This window comes from Heterodontus francisci, chromosome 19 (genome assembly GCF_036365525.1).
Source record: "Heterodontus francisci isolate sHetFra1 chromosome 19, sHetFra1.hap1, whole genome shotgun sequence".
NCBI classification, from domain to species: domain Eukaryota; kingdom Metazoa; phylum Chordata; class Chondrichthyes; order Heterodontiformes; family Heterodontidae; genus Heterodontus; species Heterodontus francisci.
The window spans coordinates 11,411,157-11,434,446 of NC_090389.1; the positions used below are offsets into that span (position 1 = coordinate 11,411,157).

Sequence of the window (23,290 nt, forward strand, 5' to 3'; positions counted from 1 at the left end):
TTAATCTCAGGGACTGTGTCTATTACTGGGTTTAGTGTTAATCCCAGGGACTGTGTATATTACTGGGTTTAGTGTTAATCTCAGGGACTGTGTCTATTACTGGGATTAGTGTTAATCTCAGGGGCTGTGTCTATTACTGGGTTTAGTGTTAATCCCAGGGACTGTGTATATTACTGGGTTTAGTGTTAATCTCAGGGACTGTGTCTATTACTGGGATTAGTGTTAATCTCAGGGACTGTGTCTATTACTGGGATTAGTGTTAATCTCAGGGACTGTGTATGTTATTGGACTCTTTTAATCTCAGGGTCTGTGTATATTACTGGGATTATGATCATCTCAGGGACTGTGTATATCTCTTGGATTATGTTAATCTCAGGGACTGTGCATATCGCTGGGATTATGTTAATCTCAGGGACTGTGTATGTTACTGGGATTTGTGTTATTCGCAGGGACTGTGTCTGTTACTGGGATTAGTGTTAATCTCAGGGACTGTGTATGTTATTGGACTCTTTTAATCTCAGGGTCTGTGTATATTAATGGGATTATGTTAATCTCAGGGACTGTGTAGATCTCTGGGATTATGTTAATCTCAGGGACTGTGCATATCACTGGGATTATGTTAATCTCAGGGTCTGTGTATATTACTGGGTTTAGTGTTAATGTGAGGAACTGTGTATATTACGGAGATTATTGTTAATCTTAGGTACTGTGTATATTACAGGGACTATGTTAATGTCAGGGACTTTGTATATTACTGGGTTTACTGTTAATCTCAGGACTGTGTATATTACTGAGATTATGTTATCTCAGGGACTTTGTATATTACTGAGATTATTGCTAATCTTAGGTACTGTGTACATTACTGGGACTATGTTAATCCTATGGACTGTGTCTGTTACCGGGATTAGTGTTAATCCCAGGGATTGTGTATATTACTTGGATTAGTGTTAATCACAGGGACTGTGTATATCACTGGGATTATGTTAATATCAGCGACAGTGTATATCAGTGGGATTATGTTAATCTCAGGGATTTTGTATCTCACTGGGTTTAGTAGTAATCTCATGGACTGTGTATATCACTGGGTTTATGTTAAACTCAGGGACTGTGTATATCACTGGGATTATGTTAATCTCAGGGACTGTGTATATCACTGGGATTATGGTAATCTCAGGGACGGTGTATATCACTGGGTTTAGTGTTAATCTCAGGGACTGTGCATATCAGTGGGATTATGTTAATCTCAGGGACTCTGTATATTACTGAGTTCAGTGTTAATCTCAGGGACTGTGTATATCACTGGGATTATGTTAATCTCAGGGACTGTGTATATCACTGGGTTTCGTGGTAATCTCAGGGACTGTGTATATCACTGGGATTATGTTAATCTCAGGACTGTGTATATTACTGATATGCTAATCTCAGGGACAGTGTATATTACTGAGATTATGTTAATCTCAGGGACTTGTATATTACTGGGTTTAGTGTTAATCTCAGGGATTTGTATATTACTTGGTTTAGTGTTAATCTCAGGGGCTGTGTCTATTACTGAGATTATTGCTAATCTTAGGTACTGTGTACATTACTGGGACTATGTTAATCTCCAGGGACTGTGTATATTTTTGGGATTAGTGTTAATCCCAGGGACTGTGTCTGTTACCGGGATTAGTGTTAATCCCAGGGATTGTGTCTATTACTTGGATTAGTGTTAATCACAGGGACTGTGTATATCACTGGGATTATGGTAATCTCAGGGACGGTGTATATCACTGGGTTTAGTGTTAATCTCAGGGACTGTGCATATCAGTGGGATTATGTTAATCTCAGGGACTCTGTATATTACTGATTTCAGTGTTAATCTCAGGGACTGTGTATATCACTGGGATTATGTTAATCTCAGGGACTGTGTATATCACTGGGTTTCGTGGTAATCTCAGGGACTGTGTATATCACTGGGATTATGGTAATCTCAGGGACTGTGTATATCACTGGGTTTAGTGTTAATCTCAGGGACTGTGCATATCAGTGGGATTATGTTAATCTCAGGGACTCTGTATATTACTGATTTCAGTGTTAATCTCAGGGACTGTGTATATCACTGGGATTATGTTAATCTCAGGGACGGTGTATATCAGTGGGATTATGTTAATCTCAGGAACTGTGTATATTACTGGGTTTAATCTTAATCTCAGGGACTGTGTATATTACTGAGTTTAGTGTTAATCACAGGGACTGTGTATATCAGTGGTATTACGTTACAGGTCGTGTATATTACTGGGATTATGTTAATCACAGGGACTGTGTATATCAGTGGTATTACGTTACAGGGACGTGTATATTACTGGGATTATGTTAATCTCAGGGACTGTGTATTTTACTGGGTTCAGTGTTAATCTCAGGGACTGTGTATATCAGTGGGGTTATGTTAATCTCAGGAACTGTGTATATTACTGGGTTTAATCTTAATCTCAGGGACTGTGTATATTACTGAGTTTAGTGTTAATCACAGGGACTGTGTATATCAGTGGTATAACGTTACAGGGACGTGTATATTACTGGGATTATGTTAATCTCAGGGACTGTGTATTTTACTGGGTTCAGTGTTAATCTCAGGGACTGTGTATATCAGTGGGGTTATGTTAATCTCAGGAACTGTGTATATTACTGGGTTTAATCTTAATCTCAGGGACTGTGTATATTACTGAGTTTAGTGTTAATCACAGGGACTGTGTATATCAGTGGTATAACGTTACAGGGACGTGTATATTACTGGGATTATGTTAATCTCAGGGACTGTGTATTTTACTGGGTTCAGTGTTAATCTCAGGGACTGTGTATAACAGTGGGATTATGTTAATCTCAGGAACTGTGTATATTACTGGGTTTAGTCTTAATCTCAGTGACTGTGTATATTACTGAGTTTTGTGTTTATCTCAGGGACTGTGTATAACAGTGGGATTATGTTACAGGGTCTGTGTATATTACTGGGATTATGTTAATCTCAGGGACTGTGTATTTTACTGGGTTCAGTGTTAATCTCAGGGACTGTGTATATCAGTGGGGTTATGTTAATCACAGGGACTGTTATATCAATGGGATTATGTTAATCTCAGTGACTGTGTATATCAGTGGGATTATGTTATTCTCAGGAACTGTGTATATTACTGGGTTTAGTGTAAATCTCAGGGACTGTGTACATCTCTGGGATTAAATTAATATCAGGGACTGTGTATATCAGTGGGATTATGTTAATCTCAGCGATTTGTATATTACTGGGTTTAGTGTTAATCTCAGGGACTGTGCATAGTACCTGATTTAGTGTTAATGTGAGGGACTGTGTATATTACTGCGAATATGTTAATCTCAGGGATTTGTATATTACTGGGATTTTGTTAATCTCAGGGACTGTGTATATTATTGAGATTATGTTAATCTCAGGGATTTGTATATTACTGGGTTTAGTGTTAATCTCAGGAACCGTGTATATTACCGAGAGTATTGTTAATCGTAGGTACTGTGTATATTACTGGGACTATGTTAATCTCAGGGTCTGTGTAAATTACTGGGTTTAGTGTTAATCTCAGGGGCTGTGTCTATTACTGGGTTGAGTGTTAATCTCAGGGGCTGTGTATATTACTGAGAATATGTTAATCTCAGGAATTTGTATATTACTGGGTTTATTGTTAATCTCAGGGACCATGTATATTACTGAGATCATTGTTAATCTTAGGTACTGTGTATATTACTGGGACTATGTTAATCTCAGGGATTGTGTCTATTTCTGGGTTTAGTGTTAGTCTCAGGGACTTTGTTTATCACTGGGTTTAGTGTTAATCTCAGGGACTGTGTATATTACTGGGTTTCGTGTTAATCTCAGGGACTGTGTATATTTCTGAGATTATGTTAATCTCAGGGATTTGTATATTACTGGGTTTAGTGTTAATATCAGGGGCTGTGTATATTACTGAGATTATTGTTAATCTTAGGTACTCTGTATATTACTGGGACTATGTTAATCTTAGGGACTTTGTACATTACTGGTTTAGTGTTAATCTCAGGGACTGTGTATATTTCTGAGATTATGTTAATCTCAGGGACTGTGTATATTACTGGGTTTCGTGTTAATCTCAGGGACTGTATATTTCTGAGATTATGTTAATCTCAGGGATTTGTATATTACTGGGTTTAGTGTTAATATCAGGGGCTGTGTATATTACTGAGATTATTGTTAATCTTAGGTACTCTGTATATTACTGGGACTATGTTAATCTTAGGGACTTTGTATATTACTGGTTTAGTGTTAATCTCAGGTATTTGTATATTACTGGGTTTAGTGTTAATATCAGGGACTGTGTATATTACTGAGATTATTGTTAATCTTAGGTACTCTGTAGTTACTGGGTTAATGTTAATCTCAGGTATTTGTATATTACTAGGTTTAGTGTTAATCTCAGGGACTTTGTTTATTACTGGGTTTAGTTTTAATCTCAGGGAGTGTGTATATTACTGGGTTTCGTGTTAATCTCAGCGATTTGTCTATTACTGGGACTATGTGAATCTCAGGGACTGTGTATATTACTGAGATTATGTTAATCTCGGGGATTTGTATATTACTGGGTTTAGTGTTAATATCAGGGACTGTGTATATTACTGAGATTATTGTTAATCTTAGGTACTCTGTATATTACTGGGACTATGTTAATCTTAGGGACTTTGTATATTACTGGGTTAGTGTTAATCTCAGGTATTTGTATATTACTAGGTTTAGTGTTAATCTCAGGGACTTTGTTTATTACTGGGTTTAGTGTTAATCTCAGGGAGTGTGTATATTACTGGGTTTCGTGTTAATCTCAGCGATTTGTATATTACTGGTACTGTGTGAATCTCAGGGACTTTGTTTATTACTGTGTTTAGAGTTAATCTCAGGGACTGTGTATATTACTGGGTTTAGTGTTAATCTCAGCGATTTGTATATTACTGGGTTTAGTGTTAATCTCAGGGACTTTGTTTATTACTGGGTTTAGTGTTAATCTCAGGGAGTGTGTATATTACTGGGTTTCGTGTTAATCTCAGCGATTTGTATATTACTGGTACTGTGTGAATCTCAGGGACTTTGTTTATTACTGTGTTTAGAGTTAATCTCAGGGACTGTGTATATTACTGGGTTTAGTGTTAATCTCAGCGAACTGTATATTACTGGGTTTAGTGTTAATCTCAGCGATTTGTATATTACTGGGTTTAGTGTTAATCTCAGGGACTGTGTATATCACTGGGATTATGTTAATTGCAGGGCTGTGTATATTACTGGGTTTAGTGTTAATCTCAGGGACTGTGCATAGTACTGGATTTAGTGTTAATGTGAGGGACTGTTTATATTACTGAGAACATGTTAATCTCAGGTATTTGTATATTACTGGGTTTAGTGTTAATCTCAGGGACTGTGTATATTTCTGAGATTATGTTAATCTCAGGGACTGTGTATATTACTGGGTTTCGTGTTAATCTCAGGGACTGTATATTTCTGAGATTATGTTAATCTCAGGGACTGTGTATATTACTGGGTTTCGTGTTAATCTCAGGGACTGTATATTTCTGAGATTATGTTAATCTCAGGGATTTGTATATTACTGGGTTTAGTGTTAATATCAGGGGCTGTGTATATTACTGAGATTATTGTTAATCTTAGGTACTCTGTATATTACTGGGACTATGTTAATCTTAGGGACTTTGTACATTACTGGTTTAGTGTTAATCTCAGGGACTGTGTATATTTCTGAGATTATGTTAATCTCAGGGACTGTGTATATTACTGGGTTTCGTGTTAATCTCAGGGACTGTATATTTCTGAGATTATGTTAATCTCAGGGATTTGTATATTACTGGGTTTAGTGTTAATATCAGGGGCTGTGTATATTACTGAGATTATTGTTAATCTTAGGTACTCTGTATATTACTGGGACTATGTTAATCTTAGGGACTTTGTATATTACTGGTTTAGTGTTAATCTCAGGTATTTGTATATTACTGGGTTTAGTGTTAATATCAGGGACTGTGTATATTACTGAGATTATTGTTAATCTTAGGTACTCTGTAGTTACTGGGTTAATGTTAATCTCAGGTATTTGTATATTACTAGGTTTAGTGTTAATCTCAGGGACTTTGTTTATTACTGGGTTTAGTGTTAATCTCAGGGAGTGTGTATATTACTGGGTTTCGTGTTAATCTCAGCGATTTGTCTATTACTGGGACTATGTGAATCTCAGGGACTGTGTATATTACTGAGATTATGTTAATCTCGGGGATTTGTATATTACTGGGTTTAGTGTTAATATCAGGGACTGTGTATATTACTGAGATTATTGTTAATCTTAGGTACTCTGTATATTACTGGGACTATGTTAATCTTAGGGACTTTGTATATTACTGGGTTAGTGTTAATCTCAGGTATTTGTATATTACTGGGTTTAGTGTTAATCTCAGGGGCTGTGTATATTACTGAGATTATTGTTAATCTTAGGTACTCTGTAGTTACTGGGTTAGTGTTAATCTCAGGTATTTGTATATTACTAGGTTTAGTGTTAATCTCAGGGACTTTGTTTATTACTGGGTTTAGTGTTAATCTCAGGGAGTGTGTATATTACTGGGTTTCGTGTTAATCTCAGCGATTTGTATATTACTGGTACTGTGTGAATCTCAGGGACTTTGTTTATTACTGTGTTTAGAGTTAATCTCAGGGACTGTGTATATTACTGGGTTTAGTGTTAATCTCAGCGATTTGTATATTACTGGGTTTAGTGTTAATCTCAGGGACTTTGTTTATTACTGGGTTTAGTGTTAATCTCAGGGAGTGTGTATATTACTGGGTTTCGTGTTAATCTCAGCGATTTGTATATTACTGGTACTGTGTGAATCTCAGGGACTTTGTTTATTACTGTGTTTAGAGTTAATCTCAGGGACTGTGTATATTACTGGGTTTAGTGTTAATCTCAGCGAACTGTATATTACTGGGTTTAGTGTTAATCTCAGCGATTTGTATATTACTGGGTTTAGTGTTAATCTCAGGGACTGTGTATATCACTGGGATTATGTTAATTGCAGGGCTGTGTATATTACTGGGTTTAGTGTTAATCTCAGGGACTGTGCATAGTACTGGATTTAGTGTTAATGTGAGGGACTGTTTATATTACTGAGAACATGTTAATCTCAGGTATTTGTATATTACTGGGTTTAGTGTTAATCTCAGGGACTGTGTATATTTCTGAGATTATGTTAATCTCAGGGACTGTGTATATTACTGGGTTTCGTGTTAATCTCAGGGACTGTATATTTCTGAGATTATGTTAATCTCAGGGACTGTGTATATTACTGGGTTTCGTGTTAATCTCAGGGACTGTATATTTCTGAGATTATGTTAATCTCAGGGATTTGTATATTACTGGGTTTAGTGTTAATATCAGGGGCTGTGTATATTACTGAGATTATTGTTAATCTTAGGTACTCTGTATATTACTGGGACTATGTTAATCTTAGGGACTTTGTACATTACTGGTTTAGTGTTAATCTCAGGGACTGTGTATATTTCTGAGATTATGTTAATCTCAGGGACTGTGTATATTACTGGGTTTCGTGTTAATCTCAGGGACTGTATATTTCTGAGATTATGTTAATCTCAGGGATTTGTATATTACTGGGTTTAGTGTTAATATCAGGGGCTGTGTATATTACTGAGATTATTGTTAATCTTAGGTACTCTGTATATTACTGGGACTATGTTAATCTTAGGGACTTTGTATATTACTGGTTTAGTGTTAATCTCAGGTATTTGTATATTACTGGGTTTAGTGTTAATATCAGGGACTGTGTATATTACTGAGATTATTGTTAATCTTAGGTACTCTGTAGTTACTGGGTTAATGTTAATCTCAGGTATTTGTATATTACTAGGTTTAGTGTTAATCTCAGGGACTTTGTTTATTACTGGGTTTAGTGTTAATCTCAGGGAGTGTGTATATTACTGGGTTTCGTGTTAATCTCAGCGATTTGTCTATTACTGGGACTATGTGAATCTCAGGGACTGTGTATATTACTGAGATTATGTTAATCTCGGGGATTTGTATATTACTGGGTTTAGTGTTAATATCAGGGACTGTGTATATTACTGAGATTATTGTTAATCTTAGGTACTCTGTATATTACTGGGACTATGTTAATCTTAGGGACTTTGTATATTACTGGGTTAGTGTTAATCTCAGGTATTTGTATATTACTGGGTTTAGTGTTAATCTCAGGGGCTGTGTATATTACTGAGATTATTGTTAATCTTAGGTACTCTGTAGTTACTGGGTTAGTGTTAATCTCAGGTATTTGTATATTACTAGGTTTAGTGTTAATCTCAGGGACTTTGTTTATTACTGGGTTTAGTGTTAATCTCAGGGAGTGTGTATATTACTGGGTTTCGTGTTAATCTCAGCGATTTGTATATTACTGGTACTGTGTGAATCTCAGGGACTTTGTTTATTACTGTGTTTAGAGTTAATCTCAGGGACTGTGTATATTACTGGGTTTAGTGTTAATCTCAGCGATTTGTATATTACTGGGTTTAGTGTTAATCTCAGGGACTTTGTTTATTACTGGGTTTAGTGTTAATCTCAGGGAGTGTGTATATTACTGGGTTTCGTGTTAATCTCAGCGATTTGTATATTACTGGTACTGTGTGAATCTCAGGGACTTTGTTTATTACTGTGTTTAGAGTTAATCTCAGGGACTGTGTATATTACTGGGTTTAGTGTTAATCTCAGCGAACTGTATATTACTGGGTTTAGTGTTAATCTCAGCGATTTGTATATTACTGGGTTTAGTGTTAATCTCAGGGACTGTGTATATCACTGGGATTATGTTAATTGCAGGGCTGTGTATATTACTGGGTTTAGTGTTAATCTCAGGGACTGTGCATAGTACTGGATTTAGTGTTAATGTGAGGGACTGTTTATATTACTGAGAACATGTTAATCTCAGGTATTTGTATATTACTGGGTTTAGTGTTAATCTCAGGGACTGTGTATATTTCTGAGATTATGTTAATCTCAGGGACTGTGTATATTACTGGGTTTCGTGTTAATCTCAGGGACTGTATATTTCTGAGATTATGTTAATCTCAGGGACTGTGTATATTACTGGGTTTCGTGTTAATCTCAGGGACTGTATATTTCTGAGATTATGTTAATCTCAGGGATTTGTATATTACTGGGTTTAGTGTTAATATCAGGGGCTGTGTATATTACTGAGATTATTGTTAATCTTAGGTACTCTGTATATTACTGGGACTATGTTAATCTTAGGGACTTTGTACATTACTGGTTTAGTGTTAATCTCAGGGACTGTGTATATTTCTGAGATTATGTTAATCTCAGGGACTGTGTATATTACTGGGTTTCGTGTTAATCTCAGGGACTGTATATTTCTGAGATTATGTTAATCTCAGGGATTTGTATATTACTGGGTTTAGTGTTAATATCAGGGGCTGTGTATATTACTGAGATTATTGTTAATCTTAGGTACTCTGTATATTACTGGGACTATGTTAATCTTAGGGACTTTGTACATTACTGGTTTAGTGTTAATCTCAGGGACTGTGTATATTTCTGAGATTATGTTAATCTCAGGGACTGTGTATATTACTGGGTTTCGTGTTAATCTCAGGGACTGTATATTTCTGAGATTATGTTAATCTCAGGGATTTGTATATTACTGGGTTTAGTGTTAATATCAGGGGCTGTGTATATTACTGAGATTATTGTTAATCTTAGGTACTCTGTATATTACTGGGACTATGTTAATCTTAGGGACTTTGTATATTACTGGTTTAGTGTTAATCTCAGGTATTTGTATATTACTGGGTTTAGTGTTAATATCAGGGACTGTGTATATTACTGAGATTATTGTTAATCTTAGGTACTCTGTAGTTACTGGGTTAATGTTAATCTCAGGTATTTGTATATTACTAGGTTTAGTGTTAATCTCAGGGACTTTGTTTATTACTGGGTTTAGTGTTAATCTCAGGGAGTGTGTATATTACTGGGTTTCGTGTTAATCTCAGCGATTTGTCTATTACTGGGACTATGTGAATCTCAGGGACTGTGTATATTACTGAGATTATGTTAATCTCATGGACTTGTATATTACTGGGTTTAGTGTTAATATCAGGGACTATGTATATTACTGAGATTATTGTTAACCTCAGGTACTGTGTATATTATTGGAACAACTGGGTCTCATGTTAATCTCAGCATTGCTGTGTATAGAACCATAGAGTCATAATGGCACAGAAGGAGGCTATTTAGCCTGTTGAGTCCTTGCCAGTTCTCTGCAGAGTAATACAATGTCCCATTCCTTGGCTCTATCTCTGTAGCCCTTTAAGTTTATTTCTCTCATGGGTCCATTCAATTTCCTTTTGAAATCATTTATCGTCTCCATTTCCACCACTGGTGTAGGCAGCGAGTTCCAAGTCATTACCACTCACTGCGTAAAAAGGTTCTTCCTTATATCCTCCCCACCCCCCCCCCCCACTGGTGCCTCTTGACTAAAACCTTAAATCTGTGTCCCCTAGTCCTTGTCAGTTTAACATCTGTGATGAGTAAAGTTTTAGAAACAAGAATCAGAGAAAACATCAACAGGCACTTGGTTCCCTGACCTCTTGCCCTTGTAGGAATGTACCTAGCCTGTCCCTGAAGCATCTTCTCCTTAAAAGATCATCCCTTGCTCTGTTACAGTTTTCCTGTTAATCTTTGGTTCCATTTTACCCTCACTAGATCCCCTCTCATGTCATTGAAATTGGCCTTCTTCCAATTTAGAAGTTCTACTTTGGATTGTTCCTTGCTCTTCTCCATTGCTAATCTAAACCTTATGATATAATGATCACTTTTACCCAAGTGTTCCACCACAGACACTTGGTCCACCTCATTCTCCAGCAGCAGATCCAGCAATACCTCCTTCCTAGTTGGACCGAGAACATACTGGTCAAGGAGGTTCTCCTGAACACATTTCAGAAATTCCTTCCCCTCCTTTCCCTTTACTCTAGCATTATCCCAATCTATATTTGGGTAATTAAAGTCCTCCAATATCACCACTCTATATTTTTCGCACATCTCTGTGATTTCCCTGCAGATTTGTTCTTCTATCTCTCTCTCACTATTTGGAGGCCTATAGTATACTTCCAGTAGAGTGATCAGACCCTTTTTGCTGCTCAACTCTAACCAAATGGATTCTGTCTTTGTCCCCTCAAGGACATCCACTCTTTCCAACACTACAATGTCTTCCCTATTGTTACGACCAGGTAAGAAATGTGTCTAGGGGTCTTTTGCTGAATTTACCTGGTCTTATTGTAACAGGGTTTCATTTTAAACACACTGTGTTTTGAGCTCCCCTTTTTGTAAATCCTTGTTCACAGTTTCCAATTATAAGGCAAAGAAATCAGCACAAACAGGTTGTTTTTTGGTTTACAACAGAAGATGAAATTTATTAAACCTTAAACTTAAACTCTAATATGGTTCACGCCCATGGATATACAACGCGCCCATGCTAGCATGCACATGCAATATAAACATGCAGATAGGGACAGAAAAGAGCAGAGAAAAAGATAAGTAGAACAGTTTGAGGCAATATCTTGTTACTGTTTCTCGATCTCGCTGTAGTTCTTGATTGACGATATGGGCTTGCATTTTGTTGGGGCCCAGTAGTTTTCTTAAAAACCTTGTTCACATACGAAACCTTGCTCTCTTTGAGTTCCACATGTTTTCACAAAATTCAGTTCCGTGGGAAAAGATGGAAGCAGGCAGACAGGAGAGGAGATGTTCTCAGTCCGTGAGCACACAGTGTTCTGAGTTCAAAATCTGTTTTTCCATTTTAAAACTCCCCTAGTTGGCCAGCAGGTGGTCACGTGACTGACTGTTTTGACCAGGTCTCTTTCTGCATATTGGGGGGCAGGGATTGGCTCCCTTTGTTTCCACACTATCTGGTGCAATGCAAATGTGTTTCCAGTCAGGAACTTGCAATTTTTAAGTTTTAATGTTCATGTGGAGAAATAGTGTGTGCCTCAGTCTTGGCGGGTAGGGGGTTTGCCTGACACCTCCACACCCAGGGAAATGAAATGCGATTTGAAGAAAATGGCACATTTCATTACAGAGTTTGAGAGAAATATAAGATACAGAAAGAAACCATGCATTGCTCTCATTCATTTCCATTCATTCACCAATCTTGAAGCTCATTAAAAATGGTCTGTTCTGGGTGCCAGGGCTGCTTTAATTTCCCCCTTTTTTCCCCTCAGGAGAGTTAGTGGGGGGCGGGTCTATCCTGACCTCCCTGATTAATGCAAAGAATTTCGGCTTCAGGGGATGGGTGGTTCCCTTTTCCTCTGACTGTGGGGGAGGAGTCTCTGTTACTCTCCCCTTTGTTCTCTGGGACACTCCTACCTGCAGGTATTTGGGCTGCACTCTCCTGTGACTAGGTGAGGCATCACCCTCATAGTTTCTCTGCCCCCTAGAGGTCTCTCTTTATCTCTGCAGGTTCCTGTAAATGCTGTTAGCAACTCTGGTGGGGTGCTTCTAGCGTCTGTATTTACATATGAGGATGTGGGGTCTAACATTTCACATTTCTTTGGGTTGGTTGACTGGGCAGTAGGGGTTTTCATCCGGGATTCCTCCTGGAGTTCCTTTAACCTGCCCTCTGGGTCGCTTTTCCCCTTCTCTTTCTAAACCTTTGCCAGCCATGTGCCTGCCTGTCCCCTTTTGTTCTCAGCGGGGGTCCCTTACAGTTCACCAGCCCTCTGCTGAAGGGTTCTCCTAACACTGGTACAGGAATTAGGGGTGCAGGTTTCCCCTCAACCTGGCACATGTGGCAACTCCTGCAGTACTCAAACACATCTTTGTGGAGTTTTGGCCAGTCAAACTGTTGCCTTATGCCTAATGGTCTTTCGTATACCGACATGTACAGCTACTGTAGTCTCTTGGGCCCTTCTTAATATTTCTCCCCGGTGCCTCTGTGGCACCACTAGCTATTGTCCACTCCTTGCCCTCAGGTCTGTGAGCAGAACTCCATTTCCTCATCAGTACCTCATTCTTTAAATAGTAGCAATCAGGGACTCCCTCTGTTTCACTTTCAGACTGGGCAGCCTGTGCTAACTCTCTCAATTGTGGGTCGGTTCGCTGAGCCTCAGCTAGGGAAAATCCATTGAATTCATTCCCTGTGTCTCCTAACTTCCCACAGAAAGTCTTGGCCAGGCAGACCTCATGGTCATTTGCCTGCAGTGTCAATGCAGTCGTCTCTGGGGAAGCTGATTTGATCATGGCCTGACCCACTACACATTCAGGAAACTGCAGGAGACTGTCTCCTGCCACTGCCCTGTCTCTCTGACCTTCTGCGATCTTTCTTTCACTACTGGGGGGGGTGGTGTGGGGTGGGGGGGTGGTGCTACCACCTTCACCCCTGCCAGATTATTACCTAGGAGCAGGTCAACCCCATTCACAGACAAACGAGTGACAATCCCTATCGTCACCGGTCTCAAAACTAGGTTGCACTCCAGGTGCACCCGGTGTATAGGTACAGGCATACACTGCCCTCCAATAACATTCACCACCATTCTGGTGTTCACTGCACTCTCTGGGGGAAAGGTCAGGCCTTTTCCCAGTAAAAGGGATCTAGTGGCCCCTGTGTCCCTGAGAATCAGGGATATGGGGTTACTTTCCCTTCAAATACAAAACCCTGATGACCTTCAGGAATCCTATTAACTTCTTCTGCACTGACTGTAGTAAACTTCCTGGGTTGCACCCTTACTGCAGTCAAAGCCACAGCCCGTTTCGTGTTTTCCATCAGGCCCTCATCCTCACTGAGCGGGTGTGCCCTGATTAACCCTACTGGTTTCCCCTTTAGTTTCCAGCAGGCAGCTTTTAAATGCCCTGCCTTGTTACAATGGAACACATTGGTCTCCAGGTCTCACTCTTGCTCACAGCACCTTCCTTTTCAGCTAGAGGAGTGCCCCTGTGTCTCCTGCTTTCTTTTCTCTTCCAGGACCGCCTAGGCAGATATCACCTTCCCACCCTTTGTCCTTTTCGGATTTTTGCGGGTGATCAGGAAAGGTCCTCCCCTGGGAAACTGACTTATAAATTAAAGCAAACTCATCGGCCAGAATGGCTGCTTGCTGGGCTCCCTGAACCCGCTGCTCCTCGACATGGGTTTTTATTGAGAATGGGAGAGAGTTTTAAATTCCTCTAACAGGATTACTTCTCTGAGAATCTCATTGCTGAGTTGTATTTTTAAAGTCCTCAGCCACTGGTCAAAAGCCAGCTGCTTGCTTCTTTCAAACTCCAGATTGGCTTGATTTTTGAGGGTTCTAAACTTCTGGCGGTAGGCTTCGGGTACTAATTCATATGCCCCGAGGATAGAATTTTTGGTCAGTTCATAGTTTGATGAACTCTCATCTGGCAACAAGGAATAGACCTCATGGACTTTTCCAGTTAGTTTGCTTTACAGTGAAAGAGACCAGGTCTCAGCTGGCCATTTTAGCTGCCTCGCCAGTTTCTCGAAGGACACGAAAAACACTTCCACATCTTCCTCGTTGAATTTAGAATTAGTTGGGCGAGTTTTAGCAATCTTGTACCCAGCCCTGAATTCTGATCCTCCATATTAGCTATGCTTTCACTGGGGTTACTCTGTATCCCCCTAGCTAACTTAAGCCGCTTCAGCTCTCGCTCTTCAGATTCTTTCCGGAATATTTTTTCTCTCTCTCTCCTCTCTGTCTCTTTCCTTCTCCTGTCTTTCTTTTTCTCTCTTCTCTCTCTCTCATTCCCTCTTCTGTCTTTGTTTTTCTTCACGTTCCATTTGGAAGGCCCTCTCTTTCTCTTCCCGTTCCCTCTGGAAGGCTTTTTCTTTCTCCCTCTCCTGCCTCTCTCTCTCTTTTTCCCTTTCCTCAAATTCAAGTTCCCTCTGTTCTACTTGTAACTTTGCTGACAGTACCCTGTCGGATTCTACTTCTAAGCCTGTTTCTACTTCTTCAGATTCAAGGGAAAAATGGTTGGCCACTAGCCTTAGGAGTTCAGACGTCCTAGCCTTGCTACGTACAGTGATCCCACACTGCTCAGCCATTTTCCTCAACTCCTCCATAGACAATGCTTTTAACTTATCCCAAGTTACTTCACCCTGACTTGAAGAGCTACTCACTTCAGTCGCAGACATTTTTTAGATTAGAGATACAGCACTGAAACAGGCCCTTCGGCCCACCGAGTCTGTGCCGAACATCAACCACCCATTTATACTAATCCTACACTAATCCCATATTCCTACCAAACATCCCCACCTGTCCCTATATTTCCCTACCACCTACCTATACTAGTGACAATTTATAATGGTCAATTTACCTATCAACCTGCAAGTCTTTTGGCTTGTGGGAGGAAACCGGAGCACCCGGAGAAAACCCACGCAGACACAGGGAGAACTTGCAAACTCCACACAGGCAGTACCCGGAATCGAACCCGGGTCCCTGGAGCTGTGAGGCTGCGGTGCTAACCACTGCGCCACTGTGCCGCCCTTTTAATGTTAGTATTCAATCACACACAACTACAAGAAAACCTGTATTCATTTGATCTTTTTGACTGGGAACAATTTAGCTTCCCACTTCAAATTTCACTCATTTGTCTGTGGGTAACAATCCGGATGCTAGCACCCAATTTCTGTTACGATCAGGTGAGAAATGTGTCTCAGGGTCTTTGGCTGTCTTTACCTGGTTTTATTATAACAGAGTTTAATTTTAAACACACTATGTTTTGATCTCCCCTTTTGTGAATCTTTGTTCACAGTTTCCAATTATAAGGCAAAGAAATGAGCACAAACAGGCCTTCTTTGGTTTAAAGCAGAAAGATGAAATTTATTAAACCTTAAACTTAAACTCTAATATGGTTCACGCCTATGGATATATGATGCACCCAAGCTAGCATGCACATGCAATATGAACATGCAGATAGGGACAGTAAAGAGCAGAGGAATAGATAAGTAGAACAGTTTGAGACAATATCCTTCTCCTGTCTTTCTTTTTCTCTCTTCTCTCTCTCTCTTTGTTTCTCGAGCTCGCGGTAGTCCTTGATTGAAGATATGGTCTTGCGCTTCATTGGGGCCCAATCGTCTTCTTAAAAACCTTGTTCATGTAGGAAATCTTGCTCTCTTTGAGTTTCACGTGTTCACACAAAATTCAGTTCCGTGGGAAAAGATGGAGGCAGGCAGACAGGAGAGGAGCTGCTCTCAGTCCATGAGCACACAGCGTTCTGAGTTCAGAATCTGTTTTTCCAGTTTAAAACTCCCCTAGTTGGCCAGCAGGTGGCCACGTGACTGACTGGTTTGAACAGCTCTCTTTCTGTGTATTGGAGGGAAGGGTCTGGCTGGTACAATGCAAATGTGTTTCCAGTCAGGAACCTGTAATTTTTAAGTTTTAATGTTCATGTGGCAAAATAATGTGTGCCTCAGTCTTGGCAGGTGGCGGGTTTGCCTGACACTATTCAGTACTGCCACCCCTCCTCCCTTTTATTCTTCTCTTTTTTTTCTGAACACTTTGTATCCTTGAATATTAAGCCCCCAGTCCTCACCATTTTTAAGCCATGTTTCCATTATTGCCACTGCATCATATTCCCACACGGCTATTTGTATGTGTAGCTCACCAACTTTATTCACCACGCTTTGTGCGTTTATATATACGCATTATAAACTTGTCTTTGTATTCCTTGTAGTCTATCTTACTTTGCTGCGATCTAATATGGTACTGATTCCTTTTCTAGTACTATCCAACATTCTCACGCCTTTATGCCTGTTATTCCTCTTTTCTACTTCTATATGCTGGTACTCATCCCCCTGCCAATTCAGTTTAAACCCTCCCCAACCACACTAGTGGACCTCCTCATGAAGACAATGGTGCCAATCCTGTTTGTGCAATCTATCCCTTTTGAGTAGGTATCTCCTGCCCGAGAACCGGCCCCAGTGACCCCAGAATCTGAAGTCCTCCCTCTGGCACCCATGCCTCAAGTCATGCATTGATCCTCCCTGTCTTCCTATTTCTACTCCTGCTGGCACTTGGCACTGGGAGTAATCCAGAGATTACAACCTTTGAGGTCCTATTTCTATTACTGGGATTACTGTTAACATCAGGGACTGTTATATTACTGGGATTAGTGTTAATGTCAGTGTTTGTGTATATCACTGGGATTATTGTTAACCTCAGCATTGTTCTATATCACTGAGATTATTGTTAACCTCAGCATTGCTCTATATCACTGAGATTATTGTTAACCTCAGCATTGTTCTATATCACTGGGATTATTGTTAACCTCAGCATTGCTCTATATCACTGGGATTATTGTTAACCTCAGCATTGTTCTATATCACTGGGATTATTGTTAACCTCAGCATTGTTCTATATCACTGAGATTATTGTTAACCTCAGCATTGCTCTATATCACTGGGATTATTGTTAACCTCAGCATTGCTCTATATCACTGAGATTATTGTTAACCTCAGCATTGTTCTATATCACTGGGATTATTGTTAACCTCAGCATTGCTCTATATCACTGGGATTATTGTTAACCTCAGCATTGTTCTATATCACTGGGATTATTGTTAACCTCAGCATTGTTCTATATCACTGAGATTATTGTTAACCTCAGCATTGCTCTATATCACTGGGATTATTGTTAACCTCAGCATTGTTCTATATCACTGGGATTATTGTTAACCTCAGCATTGTTCTATATCACTGAGATTATTGTTAACCTCAGCATTGCTCTATATCACTGGGATTATTGTTAACCTCAGCATTGTTCTATATCACTGAGATTATTGTTAACCTCAGCATTGCTCTATATCACTGGGATTATTGTTAACCTCAGCATTGTTCTATATCACTGGGATTATTGTTAACCTCAGCATTGCTCTATATCACTGAGATTATTGTTAACCTCAGCATTGCTCTATATCACTGAGTTTATTGTTAACCTCAGCATTGCTCTATATCACTGGGATTATTGTTAACCTCAGCATTGCTCTATATCACTGAGATTATTGTTAACCTCAGCATTGCTCTATATCACTGAGTTTATTGTTAACCTCAGCATTGCTCTATATCACTGGGATTATTGTTAACCTCAGCATTGCTCTATATCACTGGGATTATTGTTAACCTCAGCATTGCTCTATATCACTGGGATTATTGTTAACCTCAGCATTGCTCTATATCACTGGGATTATTGTTAACCTCAGCATTGTTCTATATCACTGGGATTATTGTTAACCTCAGCATTGTTCTATATCACTGAGATTATTGTTAACCTCAGCATTGCTCTATATCACTGAGATTATTGTTAACCTCAGCATTGCTCTATATCACTGAGATTATTGTTAACCTCAGCATTGTTCTATATCACTGAGATTATTGTTAACCTCAGCATTGCTCTATATCACTGGGATTATTGTTAACCTCAGCATTGCTCTATATCACTGAGATTATTGTTAACCTCAGCATTGCTCTATATCACTGAGATTATTGTTAACCTCAGCATTGCTCTATATCACTGAGTTTATTGTTAACCTCAGCATTGCTCTATATCACTGGGATTATTGTTAACCTCAGCATTGCTCTATATCACTGGGATTATTGTTAACCTCAGCATTGCTCTATATCACTGGGATTATTGTTAACCTCAGCATTGCTCTATATCACTGGGATTATTGTTAACCTCAGCATTGCTCTATATCACTGAGATTATTGTTAACCTCAGCATTGCTCTATATCACTGGGATTATTGTTAACCTCAGCATTGCTCTGTATCACTGAGATTATTGTTAACCTCAGCATTGCTCTATATCACTGGGATTATTGTTAACCTCAGCATTGCTCTATATCACTGAGATTATTGTTCACCTCAGCATTGCTCTATATCACTGAGATTATTGTTAACCTCAGCATTGCTCTATATCACTGGGATTATTGTTAACCTCAGCATTGCTCTATATCACTGGGATTATTGTTAACCTCAGCATTGCTCTATATCACTGGGATTATTGTTAACCTCAGCATTGCTCTATATCACTGAGATTATTGTTAACCTCAGCATTGCTCTATATCACTGGGATTATTGTTAACCTCAGCATTGTTCTATATCACTGGGATTATTGTTAACCTCAGCATTGCTCTATATCACTGGGATTATTGTTAACCTCAGCATTGCTCTATATCACTGGGATTATTGTTAACCTCAGCATTGCTCTATATCACTGGGATTATTGTTAACCTCAGCATTGCTCTATATCACTGGGATTATTGTTAACCTCAGCATTGCTCTATATCACTGAGATTATTGTTCACCTCAGCATTGCTCTATATCACTGAGATTATTGTTAACCTCAGCATTGCTCTATATCACTGGGATTATTGTTAACCTCAGCATTGCTCTATATCACTGGGATTATTGTTAACCTCAGCATTGCTCTATATCACTGGGTTTATTGTTAACCTCAGCATTGCTCTATATCACTGGGTTTATTGTTAACCTCAGCATTGCTCTATATCACTGAGATTATTGTTAACCTCAGCATTGCTCTATATCACTGGGATTATTGTTAACCTCAGCATTGCTCTATATCACTGAGATTATTGTTAACCTCAGCATTGCTCTATATCACTGAGATTATTGTTAACCTCAGCATTGCTCTATATCACTGGGATTATTGTTAACCTCAGCATTGCTCTATATCACTGGGATTATTGTTAACCTCAGCATTGCTCTATATCACTGGGATTATTGTTAACCTCAGCATTGCTCTATATCATTGAGATTATTGTTAACCTCAGCATTGCTCTATATCACTGAGATTATTGTTAACCTCAGCATTGCTCTATATCACTGGGATTATTGTTAACCTCAGCATTGCTCTATATCACTGGGATTATTGTTAACCTCAGCATTGCTCTATATCACTGGGATTATTGTTAACCTCAGCATTGCTCTATATCACTGAGATTATTGTTAACCTCAGCATTGCTCTATATCACTGGGATTATTGTTAACCTCAGCATTGCTCTATATCACTGGGATTATTGTTAACCTCAGCATTGCTCTATATCACTGGGATTATTGTTAACCTCAGCATTGCTCTATATCACTGAGATTATTGTTAACCTCAGCATTGCTCCATATCACTGGGATTATTGTTAACCTCAGCATTGCTCTATATCACTGGGATTATTGTTAACCTCAGCATTGCTCCATATCACTGGGTTTATTGTTAACCTCAGCATTGCTCTATATCACTGAGATTATTGTTAACCTCAGCATTGCTCTATATCACTGGGTTTATTGTTAACCTCAGCATTGCTCTATATCACTGAGATTATTGTTAACCTCAGCATTGTTCTATATCACTGGGATTATTGTTAACCTCAGCATTGCTCTATATCACTGGGTTTATTGTTAACCTCAGCATTGCTCTATATCACTGGGATTATTGTTCAGCGTGTGCCATGTATTGAAGCCAATATATTGACAGTTTCTTCTAAATCTTTTCTCACAGTGTCACATCTCAGTCCCATCCTGATGCTGGTCTTCTGAGAAACTACTGTCGGAACCCTGATGGTGACAGTTACGGGCCCTGGTGTTACACCAGTGATCCCAAAGTGCAGTGGGATTATTGCGCAATCCGCTCCTGCAGTAAGAGACCAACTGTTGTTACTCACAGGCTGAATGAGGACCTGAGGTTCAAACATCTGTTGATAATGCAAGTAGGGCAGCTGTGATCACGTGGCAAATGGAAACTACTTTGGAGCTGGCATTCCCGAGTGTAGGCAAAGATATCTTATATACAGGATATAGTTTTTTTGCAATACAGGCACGGTGTTAATGTCCCAAGTGACAGGCACAGTGATAGTGTCTCACAATACAGGTATAGAGATAATGTCCCACATTACAGAGACAGAGATAGTGTCCCGTATGACAGGCATCGAGATAGTCTCCCACAATACAGGCACAGAGATAATGTCCCACATTGCAGGTACAGAGATAGTGTTCCATATGACAGGAATAGAGATAGTGTCTCTCAATACAGGCACAGAGTTAGCTGTACCCTGGGGCCGCCGATGACAAGGGCAGTATAAAATCTGAGACATGCTGGCTGGCTTTCCATGAGCACTATCAACGATTGCAGAGAGAATGGAGGAGTCCACCTCAAGCATGAGTGGGTTGATGTTGCAAGGCATTTTGAGGATGTCTTCTGCCATGGATAGTGTGACCAACTCCTTGGAACATGAGTTGTGGCAATCAAATGAGTCCATGCAGGCCTTGACCATGGCCATGCAGGTTGGATGGTAGCCTGTCTGGTGCCTGAAATAGGATGAAAAACACCTTCGTCTTGGCTTTACAGTGTGTTACTGATCTGCACCAAGCTGCTCTCCAGCAGAGTAGTAGGGATAATAGTGACTGGGAATTTGGAAATGGGAACTTCCACTCAAAGCACTCCCACTTCTCAACTGTTGTCCCACCCTCATTCAGTGCGCGATGTGCTGCCTCCTCTCCGAATGGCCGAGTCTGCCCCTGCATAGGTGCTGATGGAGTGTCTTTGGCAGGGTCCTTGTGGACAATTACACCCAGAAGTTGTTGGCCAAGAGTATCCCAAGAGTCCGAGCAGAAATCTGAGCAGCTTGCCTCTACTTCGGCTCAACCTACAGGGAAAGGAAAAGTAAAGCTTTTGTAAAGTCATTGCACAAGGGAATGCACATGGATGTAAGAAAAAAATGCCCTTGTTTAGTAGAATTACATAAAATTTATTACTTTACACCTCTTTCCCATCTTACCCACTCTTGTTTGCTGGGTGGCAACTCACCTTTTCCTTTGCTTGTTGGTAAATGGGAGACAGGAATTGACAGGGACCAATAGGGAGATCTGCATTGGGTAGATGGGTGATTACAGGACGGCTTTGTGTCATTTAGGTTTAAGGATAGTAGGGGTGAGGTGGGGGGGGGGGGTCGGGGGTGGGGGAGGGCAAGGCGTTGGATGTGCTTGTTACACCTGGTTCAATGGCAGTGATTAACTGAACTTTACAACTATAAGGGAATTCCTGGCATCCGGGCAGCAATGTGAGTGACTGATGCTGCATTGTGGTTGTCATCTTCCTCCTCCTCTTCCTCTTCTGCTTCATTCTCAATGTGTGCTCAGCACTTTGTTCCTCCTGCAGCTCTGATCCTTGTTACTGTGCAATGTTATCCAGAGCACAGCTCACCACGATTATTTTGGAGACCCTGACTTGTGAATACTGAAGAGCGCCTTCATATGTGTTCAGGAACATTGGTTGTCAAATGGCTTTTGGTTTCTGACAGGCATCATCAGCCTTTGTCTTCCAGCAGCCATCCCTTTAGTTTGCTTGCAGGTGCAAACCAGTCGGGGAGCTTGGACTGCTGCAGGATGAAAGCATCATAGCAGCTTCCTGGGAATCTGACGCACACCTGCATAAAGCTTTTCTTGTAGTTGCACACCAGCTAGACATTGATGGAATAGAAACACTTGCAGCTGACCAATATTATTAGATGATCTGGGAGTGTGCGGATTGCCAAGTGCGAGCAGTTGATGACACCCTGCACCTGTGGGAAACCAGCCAGAGCTGCAAACATGTGTGCCCATTCATTCTGACTGGCATATCACACATGAAGTTAACATAATAGCCGACCCTGGCAAGCAAGCTATCCGTGAGCTACCTTATGCATTTATGTGCAGCTAACTAGTAGATCTTCAGTATAAATGTAGGCAGCATCCTGGAAGGATCCAAAGGCAAATATGTTGAGGACAGTAGTCACTTTCACAGCCATTGGTACTGTGTGACCACCAGGCCCAGCAGGGAGCAGGTCTTCTACTAGGATGCTGCAAATATCTGCCCCCTCCTGCTTCGACAACTGTAATCTTTCAAAGCACTGTTCTTCTGAGAAACAAGAAATATGAGCCTTTGCTAAACACCCTGCTAGGTGGGTAGTGCTTCCTGTGAGCTCGACCCTACTGCTTCCCCTCTCTGCTGCTCCTCTCTCTTCTGCTCCCCGCTCTGCTGCTCCCCTCTCTGCTGCTCCCCTCTCTGCTGCTCCCCTCTCTGCTGCTCCCCTCTCTGCTGCTCCCTTCTCTGCTGCTCCCCTTTCTGCTGCTCTCCTCTCTGCTCCTCCTCTCTCTGCTCCTCCTCTCGCTGCTGCTCCCTCTCTGCTGCTACTCTCTCTTCTGCTCCCCTCC

General features: G+C 40.2%; 1 protein-coding gene across 1 annotated transcript in view; it reads left to right on the forward strand.

The window, feature by feature from the left end:
* mst1 (macrophage stimulating 1) overlaps positions 1-23,290 on the forward strand; it is a 194,409-nt gene that overhangs the window by 79,254 nt on the left and 91,865 nt on the right. The window contains exon 11 of the mRNA XM_068051375.1: positions 20,601-20,737. Within this exon, the coding sequence (XP_067907476.1) occupies positions 20,601-20,737 (137 nt within the window). The remainder of the gene's footprint in view (positions 1-20,600; positions 20,738-23,290) is intronic.